Genomic DNA, 13,447 nt, shown 5'->3' with positions numbered 1-13,447 from the left:
GCGAGGCAACGGGCACAAACTGAAACACAGACGCTTCCATCTGAACATGAGAAAAAAACTTCTTCACTGTGAGGGTGACAGAGCACTGGCACAGGTTGCCCAGAGAGGTGGTGGAGTCTCCTTCTCTGGAGATATTCAAAACCCGCCTGGACGTGATCCTGTGCAATGTGCTCTAGGTGACCCTGCTTGAGCAGGGCGGTTGGACTAGATGATCTCCAGAGGTCCCTTCCCACCCCAGCCATTCTGTGATTCTGTGGTTCTGTGACTCAGGGTTATGCAGGGTTGGACTGACACTCTGTACTCAACTCACACAATTGTGAAATGAAATAAAAAGGCACAGCGGCATGAGTTAAGGAAGGAGTATCAACCTTACTTTTCATGATGCGATTCCTTGTACTGTCGCAAACTTCACTTTGTCTGAGATGTGCAGTGTGGTGCAACTAGCCAGATCTCCTGAGTGTCATCTACTGTGGTATTTCATACAAAACTATGTTAAAAGATTAAAATATCTGCCAACCCTTCACTACGATTATATAAAAGGCTCTTCTCTCAGCAAGGTGGCCAGGACAAGTATTTCACACAGGGAAAGTGCTGGACAACCCCTTAAGCCTTTGAAATACCCTGCCTTCTGCAGGCTGCATTAATAGCACCCTGTTTGAGTAAAAGAAACAAAACTCCTAAACCTTGTGCGATCTAATGTCAGACTCTCCAAATGTGCTTCAGTCCCTGTGTCTTCCCACTCACTTCCAATGGCCCCTAGGAAAAAATCTCTGCCAGATGTATGGGCCAGCAGTACAAGCTTTTAAAACGTACAATACATTATCATGGCCCATACTTTCAAAACCCACGAAAAGATGGTTCCCTCCCACTCCTCACTGTCCAACATATTATCCTAATTCTGAGTCATTTTTAAGCATAACAAAAGGCATAGACCCAAATCTTCCACTTTACTTCCATTTTACATTTGTTGCTTACCCAATTCACTGTTAAGTGTGTGGTCTTTGGGAAGGATAGACTGAGAACTGCGAATGTTTCCTCCACCAACAAACCAGTTTACATTGGGGTTCCAGCGGTTCATGAAGCCACAAAGGTGATTTTCTTCAAAGTCACATTCTGCAATTGTAGACACCAACATGAAGATCTTATAACAGCTTAATGCACACATTTACATTACAGAAACTGGAAGAAAAGCTATTGCTAAGCACTGGCCTTGCTTTAGGTGAGTCAGTGCCTTGAATGACTACACTTATAAAACTGGACACAACACTTAACAGCTTATAATAAATGGAAGCAAATTCAGCCACAACTGTTATGACTGCTACAGATTCTCATTTTCATCCTGTTCAGTCCTACCTATCTTTTATTATTTGGTTATATATGGCTACTCTAACTTAGAACTTAGTAAAACAAATTTAAAATATACCACTTTCTAGCCCTTAATTAAATAGTCGGAGCAGAATTCCCTGCACTGGTAAATCTTACTGCCACTGTGTGACACTACCATGTTGCTCTGCTGAACAGATGGTTTTGCAGGGAGCTGCACTGAAAGGGTGACCCACTGCAAACCTGCCAGCCTGCTATAGTATGGGATGAGAGAGCTGTCAGGGGTAGGTGGAAGCAAGGCAGGACCAGCAGTTTGCACAGCCAAAGAACTGTAATAATTCGGCTGGACTCGGCCAGAGCTGTAACGGCCTGCTAGCCTCCCAGCTGCTGCAATTTTTGAACTTCATTAGCAGTTTTGGAAAATGTCATAAGGAACTGACAATAAGTGTAAATGTCAACATAGTTTTGTCTTGCAGCCAGCAGGACGCCTCTGTAAGGCAGCATGAACAGGCAGAGAGCAGAAATAACATTGCAGCTGTTATGTCTAATGTTTGCAGCAGTCTAGTTTCGTGAAAATATAACACTTTGTCCTGCTCGAACAATAGGTAACATAAGAATAGAATGAAATATTGTATGTGAAAAGTCTATATACATTAGAAAGCAAGGCAGGCAAATAAATACTCATATAAGGGCACGCAATCTTAGTTTAAAAACAATGAAATGTCTATTTCATTAATTTTTCAGACTATTTTTCAATTTTAAAAGCTGCTTTCCCCCCCCCCCCGCCCCAAAACCAGGACCTTTTATTCAGTTTTTAAACAGCCAGTGAGGCATTTTTTTCTATGCAGAGAACATGGGCAGCTAGGCAGAGAGTACTCACCAATACAATATCCCGGGGTTATTTTAATTTCAAAAACTGCTATGCTGGCAGATTTATCTTTTCCCATCTCACCTTCCAGAACAATCTGCACAATATAAACCAAATGGTACATTGGTTAGTACATCACACTGGACACTTAAACCACAGAAACAGGAGAATTAGTGAAACACATGTAGGAGTCTCATCATCCCTACAGTCAGTAGAGGTGCATTTATCGAAAGAGCTTGGGGTAGTAATAGGCAGACTGCACTGAAGACCGAGTTCACCTCCTTTGGCTAGGACAGAAAGCACACTGAAAGGCAATGGGACAAGGCCTAAACAGCCTGCACTTCGTATCAGTGCAAATAAAGGACTTTAGACTCCTCAGCTGTGGTTAAACAGGAAGCTATTGCAGAGATACGGTGTGACAGGATTTGGGTAAAATACTCTCCTCCAAGCTCCTGACTCTCACTTCTTTCAGATGGGCGCAGAGGACAGGGATGAGCGAGCACAGCGGCAGACCTAAGGCCTGGGAGGTCACGTATCTGCCCCAGGACAGCAGCAGCTATGCTGGCCTGCAGAGAAGCGAGGCATCGTTGCTGCTTTGGTTCAGTCGGCGGTGCTTTCCAGCGAGCTGAAAAATGCATTCATCTGGAAGCACATTAACTGTCTGACTCAGAACAGCATTACTCACTGATTTTAGAGGCAGAAAGGGTCAACTGATTCACACAGGGCTAGGCCAGATCAGTTGCAAGCTAGAGGTTTTGGAGCAAAGAGCCAGCATCCCAAAAGGATGGAATAAATTTTTCATCTAGCCAAGAAGTATATATTGAAGAGCACACACTCCATAGAAGTCTTTTAAGTGAGAACTTAAAAAGAGAAGTACTGTTTGCACTCAAGCACGATGCAAAGACTGGTTTACAGTGTCCAGCTCTGTGCCGATCTTACCTGTAATTCCCAAATAGCATGAACCAATTCAAACATATGTACCTGTGACACTTCCCAGACTGATACAGRACCGTTTGGAGAACAAACCTTAATTCTCTAACACTTCCTGGCCCTGAGCTCACTATTCTGTGAACTACATCTCATGTAAACCAATAGGCATTGCACATGGCAGGCCTGAATGTTCAAGTCCTTAAACAAGCAGGAAAGTAAACAAACTCCAGCCTCAGTTCCTGGGAAAAAATACCGTTTCCACTTAGTTCTCTTTGGTTTCACTACAGTAAGCCTTCCTACTTGAGTCGACAATGACAGCCAAGCATAATGTCAAGGTTCAAAAAGCAATCCATATATCACAACATGTGCACAATAAGTCCTTTCGTATCTTCTAAAATTGTACTTACCTTGTACTTTTTTGTGCTATTTGCTAAATCTAAACTAGCTATGAGCCAGCTATCTGAAGGCTCCTTGGCTGACCACAGCAAACGATCAAAGCTCTCTCCTTCTTGCCTCAGATACAGGTTGAGCCTGGTGGGATCAGACGAAGACCCTGAAGTTGTTGCTATTTGGTAAATCAGTCTGATGCAGCTCCACTCTTCAGAAAGTAGTTCAGGACTGGAAAGTATTGCTTTGTCACCCTCATGAGATGTATCCACAGAAATGTAATGTCCTGGGAACAAAGGCAGACACACATCACAATAATAAATGTCAGAGTCTTTACTTTTGCATCTCTGGATAAAAGAGAATATAAAGGAACAGTTGTCCCAGGGTTAGCTCAGGAGAATGAGAGCTCCACTCATTTGCTAGGCAAGTCACTTTACCCTTTGATATCCCACTATACACATACAAACCTCACTTCATGTATCTCACAGCATTCTTAATCACAGTTTTAAAATTGTTGTACTCAATGTGTATTGTACTCAGTGAAAGACGTTGTATCAGTATAAGGAGATTATTGAAATAAATAGCCATTATTTTTATTCAAATATTGCCTTCTGAAAGTGATAGCTGTAGATGGACCATTTGACTGACAAGATAATTCACACAGAAATATGCTGCAGGAGCACTGAGTTCTTTACAGACCAAAATTTTCTTACTTCATTTTTATAATTTAAATTTAAAAGCAATAAATAAAAAACGTATCTCAACTGAAAACTTCTAAAGCATTTGTTTTCAAAGAAGAAAACTAGAAAACACTCTTAAGCAATAATACTAGCATGTGTAAATTTGCTAATTCAAAAAAGCATTAATGTGACGCTAAGTTGAAACATACCATCAATCTCAATAGGATTATTTCAAAACTAATCTCCAGATGGATATTTTAGGAGCAGGGCCTAAAACATCAGCTCTTCTATAAAAACAAAGGAAAGGAAGTGATGACAAGCTGAAAATGCACAAGGAGGCCAAAAAACGCCAAAGAAGCAGCATGTAGAAGACGGACAACAACAATAAATCACAGGTGAAGCAGAAGCTTGGTCCCACAGACTTTGCCAGCTCACCAAAACCGAGGGCAGGAGAGTATAATGGGGTACGAGACTCACAGAGTCACGGAAAGACAGAAGCAAATAAAAATGAGCAAGAGAAAGAAAATTTCAAGAAAAAAAGACAAGCTAGGATATCCAAAGCTGAAATGCTATCCCGCAGACACCCTGGAAGATGATCCTGGCAACGCCGTGGCAATGCGTTATCAGGCAGACCCCGCTCCTAATACCAGTTCTCACCACCCAGACTGCAAGCAAAAGTCGCAAGAGGCACGACTGTGGCGTGTCAGCCCTTTGCCTGGCAGCGTATCACGCCTCTGCTCTTCATTCTCCTCTGTGTACATACCCCTCTTCCTTTAATCTCATTTCACGCGACCACAGAGCCCATTCTCTTTCCCCACACATGTGTCAGCACTTGCTTACCTTGGATGCACTGGCAATCAGACCGACATTAAATATACTGCTTGACTTTGGCCTTCAGGCACCCTTCACCCTCCCTTCCCAAATCCTGCCTGAACCCTCTACCGCCGCCGAGCCATCCTGGGGTTGCTTCCTGGGAGCACTCTTGTTTTCTTCTCGCACGCACAAGTATCCTCTCCGCAGCAAAAGAGCCACCAGCACGGATGGTCCCCAGCTGGGGACCCCAGCAGCGGGCGCCGTGCGGGTCACATCCGACCCCTCGGGCAGTGCGTGGGACAGCAGCGCCTGCATCTGCTCCCGTCCCGCCAGCGACGCTGCACAGCAAACAGCCTCGCACCGGCGTACGGCACATTTGTGTTTAACAGAGAGAGAAGCAACTGCTGTTTACCAGCTTTTGGGGTGGATGCAGTGCCAAGCAGYCTAAGGGGCTGTGCGAACACAGGGAAGCCACGTTTTCTTTCCCTTTTTAGGAAAAAAAATTTCCCTTTTTTGCCTCTTACCATAACTTTTCTTTATAAACCATATCCACTGTGTCTAGTCTTAGTTTCTTGGAAGAATACACAAAATCACAGGTAAAGCACAAGTAACTTGTTACTGCAGCAGTATAGGAAGGAAAAATAAACAAAGGAGCGAAAATTTTTGAATAGGTACCTAATGTGCCTGCCAAATACGTTATCGGCCATTAACTACAATGCGAGTGCATAAAACATCCACTTGCATATAGATATCAGGTTCACCAGAGATAGCACGCACAGTATTTGCTTGCTGGCATGCTCTAATCCATGTTTTCTCAGAAGCATGGTGGAAAGAGGGAATTACCATGGCTCTGTTGGAAATGGAACATTTCTCACACCACATTTGCTCATAATTGATTTAAGTGGCAATATCCAGTTCAGACAAAGAATCTGTTTTTTTTCAAGGTAGTCTTAATTTGGATCATTTTGGTTACAAAGAAACCTACAATTCTGAATCCATGCCTGGTAATTTCAGCCCTATTTTTGTCTAGAGTTCATGAAAAATCCTTTAGGAAACAGAATCTTCTTATAATAGTCATCTTTTTTTCAGAAATAGATTAGTGTCAACACAGGAAAACACATTTACATCAAGACCTCAAATTACCAGCTGTGAGGCTCAAAGGGCTGTCTGCCTTGAAGACTTAATTATAAGCAGACTAAGGTTCTTCTGCAAAAACAGTCATTTAAAAAAGAGACAAAATGTCTTAAGATTCTCCAGTCTGGATGATCACATCACCATAAACTTGACTTTGCTTGTACAGTTATGCTGTACAGTCACTCTCACTTGATCTGATTTCCCACTGATAAGAAAGCAAGACCATGAAGTCTTTTTTTAATAATCAAGTTCTTTTTTTTTTTTTTAAGACTAATTTGAAATATTGGTTAAAGCCTCCAGAAGTGGAGTGCTCGCACTCCCAAACTGGCAATCATGTTAGCATGCTCTGAGAAGTTAAGTACGTGATTGGCTCCTCTGAAATCAATGGGACTATTGATGAGGTGCATTACATGCGAGTCTCAGTGCTTTGCTCATGAGGATCAGAGCGCCTGGCCCTTTGCAGAATCAAGCACAGAAAATGCTACTGCTAAACTTTCGCTGAATGAATGCTCGCATTGACTAAATGGCCTTTATACTGAACTGTATTTCAATAATAGTGTTGCCATGTGCCACTGCCACAGAAAGGAAGGTCTCAGCACTGACCTCAAGGGCTGACACAGAGCGATTGTGAGAAGGAGTCGGCGCAAAGAGAGGGTTCCTCCAAGTGGAGAGACCTTCCCCRCTTGCTTGGAGGAGTAACAGAAGGATATTTAGCAGCCCAGTCTACTGAAAATCTGATGAATGCACACTGCTGTGGCCTGAAATCTCTTATTAAAAATGCAACATGGAGCTTCATTTTCCAGCACRCCCTCCCCCCCCCCCAAAAAAAATCCTCCTCCCTCCAATTGCCCAAAGCACCTAATTTACAGCAGTCGCTCAGGAGTCATCAGAGAGGGCTACTCTTCAAAGCCACACAAAGGTAAAGCAATGGTAGTCACCAAGTGCCGGAAAAAGCCTGATCACCCAGAAACACAGACATATCGTGGTGGACACCATACTAGGTTCTTTACAGGGGACAACAGCCAGAGTTTGGTAACTACCTTTAATTGCTGACAATCAGCTGCAACCTGGCAAAGTTAAACACCTACCAGATGTATTTCCCYCCCTACTTACCTGTTACTCACACTGGAGAGTAAAACATTTTACCACCTTCTTACAGCAGTTTGTCACCCACTGTGTAACTTAATTGCTTTCTCCTTCACAGCTGAATCAGACTCCGCACAGGACCGCATATATATTCATTATACATTTCTCCTTATCCGAGCAAAATATTGAGCCCTGGGGGTCTAGCACCCAGTGTTGCAAACCTAACCATCCTCAAAGTAACTATGCATCTGGGCAGTAAGACTTACAAAATGAGACCTTTAAAATCTTTGTGTATGCACATCTTTGATCTTGCTGCTCTAACAAGCAGTTTCTTACAGAGTATCTCTCAATTACAATTGATTATACTGTAACTTTATGAGTCATTCAACCAAATTTTGCATATCTATATTTAATCTCTTTTATTTTTACTTGCCAAAGAGGCATCAATACCTCAGTCAGCAGTGATTATATCAGTGTTTTGGGGGGGTTTCTTGAGACAGGCAATACTATTTTTTCCCCCAAACAGTAAGAAAATTACACTCATTGCTCTCTCTGTAAATAACACAAACAAGGGACAATGCCAGACACTGGATAATAAAGTAAACCAAGTTCCATTAACAAAATAAAAAACCACTTGGGATAACTAAAATTACTGGCTAGCTTTTCACTATGTATTTAGCCTATAAACATTTGGAAGCAAAATCACAGGCGTGTTCCACCCTTCATGGGGTTTATATCTGACACAGCTGTTTGCTCAGTTCAGCAGCAGTGCAGTTTTAGAAGAAAAAATCTATATAAACAGCAGGTTCCAAGAGAAACATTATTAAGGAAATATGAAGCAGAAAAAGGCTGGAAATTTACATTTGATTAGGCACTCATTTATATCCATAATTGTGCAAGAAATGTCTTAGAGTCACCAGTCACGTTTGGATTTCCTCCATACTTCCCATATGGGAACATAAAATATTATCATCAGGGTTTCTTATAACAAATATTGATCTACTGATACCTTATTTGGAATCTAAGCATCTAGACTTCTGGAGGGTGGCTTTTTTTTTTAAATATGATATGCTAAAAATAAAACAGAAAAGGAGACCACTTTTTAGGACCCTCTAAGACTTCTTATGTCACCAGGAAGAGTTACTTTAAAAAAAAATTAATGATAGAGCCAGGGAGACATTATTTTGCAAATTGAGTTTGTACTATGGAGGCTATCCTTGGGTAGAAATTAGGTTTAGATGAAGGTTCGGCATATGAGTTGAGAACACAGAAATTCTGCCATCTACTTTTATGAGATTTTGGCTGAAACTAGTAGAAGGCTTGAGATACTGGATAGGAAGCTTCACACTCAACACTCCACATTTGCTTCAATCTTTTTTTCAGTAGAAAGTAAACCTTTCAACTAAAGTAGACATTTTTTGAGGACAATTTGTCTTGAAAAACAGAAGCACATGGATCAACATTAAATTTGTTTTTTTCTAATAAAAGTTAAATTTTCTGAAGAAAGTTCTTCCCCTACCCAGGATCAGTCACCATGTTTTCTGGTCGAAGGGTTTTTTGGAGGGAAGAGTCGAAGAGCAAAGCGGAGGTTTTTGAATTTTTTTCAAGGTGTTTCTTGGGAAAACAAAAAATTGCATGAGTAAGCAACTTTTCGGTAGGATGGAAAGCTTTTGCTTCACAGTTCCATGAAGAATTGTGAACAGGCTTTCCTCCTCTTGCGTGGCTGCAGGGGCATCTCCAACCCAACACTGATGCCTGTCTGCAGCCAGACCTGCCYGTCCACCTCTGCCCGAGCCCCTCTCGTTGCCCAACCAGGGGCACCGGAGGAGCACCCACATAAACCTGCCGCAGCATGATTCAGCTTTCTCAGGAGGAACAAAAGGGTTTCCAGGCAACTTTCATAAAGCTGGGTATTATTTATTCCAAGCAAAAGCATTTTATAGAAAAGCATTGCCATAGGCAGTGAACACATGGGTAGTTTTTCCAGGCAGTCACGTGCCAACCCACAGCCTGACAACAGCATGTCGCCCTCAGGCWGGTAAACTAAGCTCATCTTGGTTTACAAACCAAATCTCCCTCCAGAGGTGAGATTTATTATTCGACTGTTTGCCAAGGACACCGAATCAGGTCGGAGAGCTCACGTTTCCCAACCCAGAGGAATGAATTTTGGAAGATTTGTTACCGATGCAGTTCCCACGCAGAGGGCTTGCATTAGCTGCTGCCCCCACCTCCTGCATTATTCTTCATCTCTGCAGAAAGCTTGGAAACACAGCTGGTAGCAAGCCCATCAAAAAACATAAGAGAACTACCCCGTGACTATGGCCTGTGGTCACCATTGCTACCACAACGCAGGGCCTTCTAGCCTCAAACCATGGGCTTGACTGTAGAAGGCTGGCAGAGGTTCAGCCTCTGCTGCCGTTCTTCGTTTCTGATTTGCAGCAGTTGCTCCACTACGGCCGTCTCACTGGGGATGTTTCCACTGTAAGGGCTTTTGGCAACCGCCACATCCTATCCTCACTCTCCCCCTTGAAATCCCAAGATCCTTATGTCATGCACCAATTACACCAGATTCACTGTTTTGTTCCAAATGCAACCATGTGGCTTTGTTTTCGGTCATAATGACCTCACACGTTTTTATACACTTTTCAAGTTTTCCTTTCTTCTTGTTTCAATTGCTCCACCAGTTTCAGGGAGCTGTTGATCAAATTATTGAGTTCTCCCTTTCGCATAGTTCATTATATAATTTTCACAGACTTTTTAATCTGTTGAAGTAAAAGTTTCCAGATCCCTGTCTGTTAGCTCTGGTTTTACTTGCAACAGCTGTTTCAGAAGGCCACCTCCATGACTTTTATTAGCTGGTGCATTTGAGCAGGAAGTAAGATTCTGAGACACACTATTCTCTGCCCTGAATTTGTAAATTGGAAAGATATCGTTCGTAATAGTTTTTTCTTTTGGCCTCCTAGATCAGTTTCCATCATCCCCAGTGCATAGGGAAAGTTAAAGATAAAAAACAGACAAAGTAGAAGCCATGAGGCATTTATTTGTTCACAGTCTCTCCTCTTTGATTCCCATCTCTATCCCTTTACTAAATCATGTTTCTGACCAGAATCAAGCACGCAGGGGAAGGCTCTGTGATATCTCTTTCAGCAGCTGCTTGTTTTGGCAGAGTAGCACGGGTAGCCCTCCTTCAGTAAAAGGATATGCAATTTCCCTCCTATAGTGTTGTTAATTCACTTTGTTGACTGCTCCCCTCATTCACTTATGCAGTTGCACACAGCATGATGTGGTGGCTTACGTCTGCAATGCATTACGAGCTCAGCTTTTCATTATGTGCTGAACACACACATGTCTCAGCTTGCCCAAGGCAAACCCACGAATCCGCACTCCAGGCAGCTGGCCTGACCACGAGAGGCGTTGGGCACTTTTTTGAAGAAGCAGCCACCAGGTTTGCAACCCGGATCCAACTGCCRGCCTTTGCTTTAAAAGCAAAGACTTCTTGCCTGAGAAACTTCCTCGATATGCCTCAATTCCTTCCACATTGCTCCAAAGGGGTTAAACGAAAAGCCCAGTGTGCTCGCCGTCTAAGCAAACCTCTGGAGCAAGCCTGCACTCGGCCAGGGGAGCAGGAGGACCCAGCTCTCACAGCAGTAGCCCCGGCAGGGAGAGAGGACAAGTGAGCCTGGGAGTGGGGCCAGCACCCAGAGAGGAGCAGTAACAAGGCTCTGCCTGGATTGACTTGGGTGCACTCGGGACCAGGGTCACAACAGGCACCTCACACGCAGAGGGGTCCTGGGCCAGGCCCTAACACTGTCCTTGGGAAAGCAACAAAAAAAATCAACCGATAGCCCTCTAGGGTGCATCTAAAAACAGGGATGCTCTCAGTAAAAGATTACATAAATGAAACTTGGCTACAGTATGGATCTGCTCACTCTGCATCTGCCAAATCACTTGGCCTACTGCATTACCCTGAAAAATAGCTCATCTGCCTGAAAGCTTGCCTCTCTCCCAGCTACATCAGAAGATCTAATAAAACGTTACCTTTGCCCACAAGCCGTGTCCCTCCAAGGAACGTTATAAATGTGCTTGGCCTGTATAAGTTACATTTACTCTGACACTAACAGGAGGATCTTTACCTGGGCCCTAGGTCCTGCACAGACTGAAATCATCTATTTGGTTTCACTGGCTTCAAAAGCTGAACTCCTGTGAGTTCAGATCTCTGTTTTCTGTACACTTTGTGTTTTTATACTCCTTTTTTTGGCACCGGGATCCTTAGGATGACCAGCAAAGTCTTGGTGGACTGATCAGTGATCTCACACCACAACACTGATACAGAGCTCCTGACCAACAAGGTGTACGTTTAGATTCACATCCTGAAATAGCTGGCTAGAGAAGGTGCTTAAAGGTGAACTAATCAGGTCTGATGGACACTAACAGGCTACCTGAGGGCAACCATCAACTTCAAAAGATGTCCGCTGCTTGCTGGCTCCTAAGTTGTTTACCCACTGGCTGCTGCTGTGGCTGCCTATTAGTTGCTGCCACATTTACTCAACGGCCGCTCTCACCTGCAACCAAGGAACAAGTCTATTGATGTTGAATACCACAACCACCAGGACTATGGCCAATCCCTCCTGAAGCTCTGCAAAACTGCCTCCAGCAGTTATCCACTTCAAAGATCAACACTTGGGACTCCAGTTTAGAGGGACGTCAACAACCCATAATTCATTACTCTTTGGCAGGTGGCTGGTAGCAACTGAAGATGTGAGTGAGTGTGTACAGACAGAGCTAAAACCCACAAAATTGGAGAACAGGTTTTTCAAACTAAATTAAATAATTAATCTCTGAAAAATCTCATAGGTACATTTTATGGGGAGGGAAACTAGTTGTATATTTAATCCTGAAACATCATGCTATGCTTACCTACATTTGCCATTTGAAATTTAAATATATCCAGCTGTACCGTATTCATTAGGTATCAAATCCCCTACGCCCAGAAGTGTTCATATTTAACAACAAGTTTTTCATTCAAGTATAATGCATCCAGCTCCCTACCTCTTCCCTTCAAGGAGAAAGTACACTTTCAGTGATGCGTATTTGTGCTCCATGGTAGATTGTATCCAATGGAAGCTCAGTACAGGGGTTCTGGTCAAAAATCCCCCTCCTGCAAGGGACTTACAGATCCTTTCCAAGAACATGAGTAATGACTTCTGGCTGAGTAACCTTAAACAGAATCTGTTAAAACCAGGAAAAACTAATCTAGAGGTGGATTTCACAGTCCAGGAAGCCTGCTACTCAAACTATCAAGGCTAATCCAAGCTTTAGGGGGTTTTTTTTATTATTATTATTATTATTATTATTATTACTCTTTACCCCTTTTTGCTAAGGTGATAATTTTTAAAATATGAAATAGTATAAATCAAAGTTGGGCTGAGAGTTTACCATGTTTCTTCCAAAAACCCATGGGTATTTACGATCCCCAGGATGGCTTTACGAACTTTATAGGGATTCCAGACAACTGTACATTTATAAGTTTACTGCTGGTCTCAAAATTCAGAAGATCCCAAAGTATTTTACAGGAGACTATGGCCCTCTGTGGAGGGATGTTGGTGCCCTGTGTCTCCCTCCCCTCTGCCTCAAYAGTTGCAGTCTCTCGTGCTACGAGACAGGAGACTCAGTTGTGGGGCTTCGGCTCGCAGTGAGACATTTGTATTATACAGAATTATATTTGTAAGGAACGGTCACTTGATATAGAAATCAAAAGACACCTCTTTGTGCAAACTCTGGTCTCAGGGAACAGGAAGAAATGGATGCCAATGAACATTTAGGAATTTAGGACATTTAGGCACAGAATTAGTATTTTGTTTTCCATCAGATACCTAAGCTCTGACCTATATCAACAGAATTTTGCTAAATTTTCACTTGCTTGGCTTTTGTTTTTCAGTTACAACAGACGGATGAATCCTTCTTTGCAGCTGTATCCTACTCAGTGAATGACCTTACATCTGCATTCATCTCAGGTCATCGGATGTCACCCAGCGTATGCACCAGGCTCTGCCACCTGCCCGGCCCTATCCACCCACTACGTGTCCCTGCAGCCACGGGGCTTCCTCTCACTGGGCAATGACCAGGGGGCGAAGTCCTCAGGCCATCCCTTCTCACGCTCCTCCTGCTGCCCAGTGGCACCAGTCACCACAAGTGTGCAGACTTTACTCTTTACATGCCCCAGATA

General features: G+C 43.1%; 1 protein-coding gene across 1 annotated transcript in view; it reads right to left on the bottom strand.

Moving 5' to 3' along the window:
• Positions 1–962: 962 nt before the first annotated feature.
• Positions 963–13,447, bottom strand: part of LOC112969824 (MAM domain-containing protein 2-like) — a gene marked incomplete at its 3' end in the record, with an annotated part of 32,050 nt that continues 19,565 nt past the window's right edge. The window contains exons 2-4 of the mRNA XM_026073511.1: positions 3,529–3,794; positions 2,204–2,288; positions 963–1,113 (exon numbers count right to left, since the gene is read on the bottom strand). Coding sequence (XP_025929296.1) covers positions 963–1,113; positions 2,204–2,288; positions 3,529–3,794 — 502 coding nt within the window. The remainder of the gene's footprint in view (positions 1,114–2,203; positions 2,289–3,528; positions 3,795–13,447) is intronic.

Source organism: Apteryx rowi, unplaced genomic scaffold, assembly GCF_003343035.1.
Source record: "Apteryx rowi isolate R43461 unplaced genomic scaffold, aptRow1 scaffold_37, whole genome shotgun sequence".
Taxonomy (NCBI): domain Eukaryota; kingdom Metazoa; phylum Chordata; class Aves; order Apterygiformes; family Apterygidae; genus Apteryx; species Apteryx rowi.
Note: the sequence above shows the minus strand (reverse complement) of the source record. Positions and strands in the feature narration are given on the sequence as shown.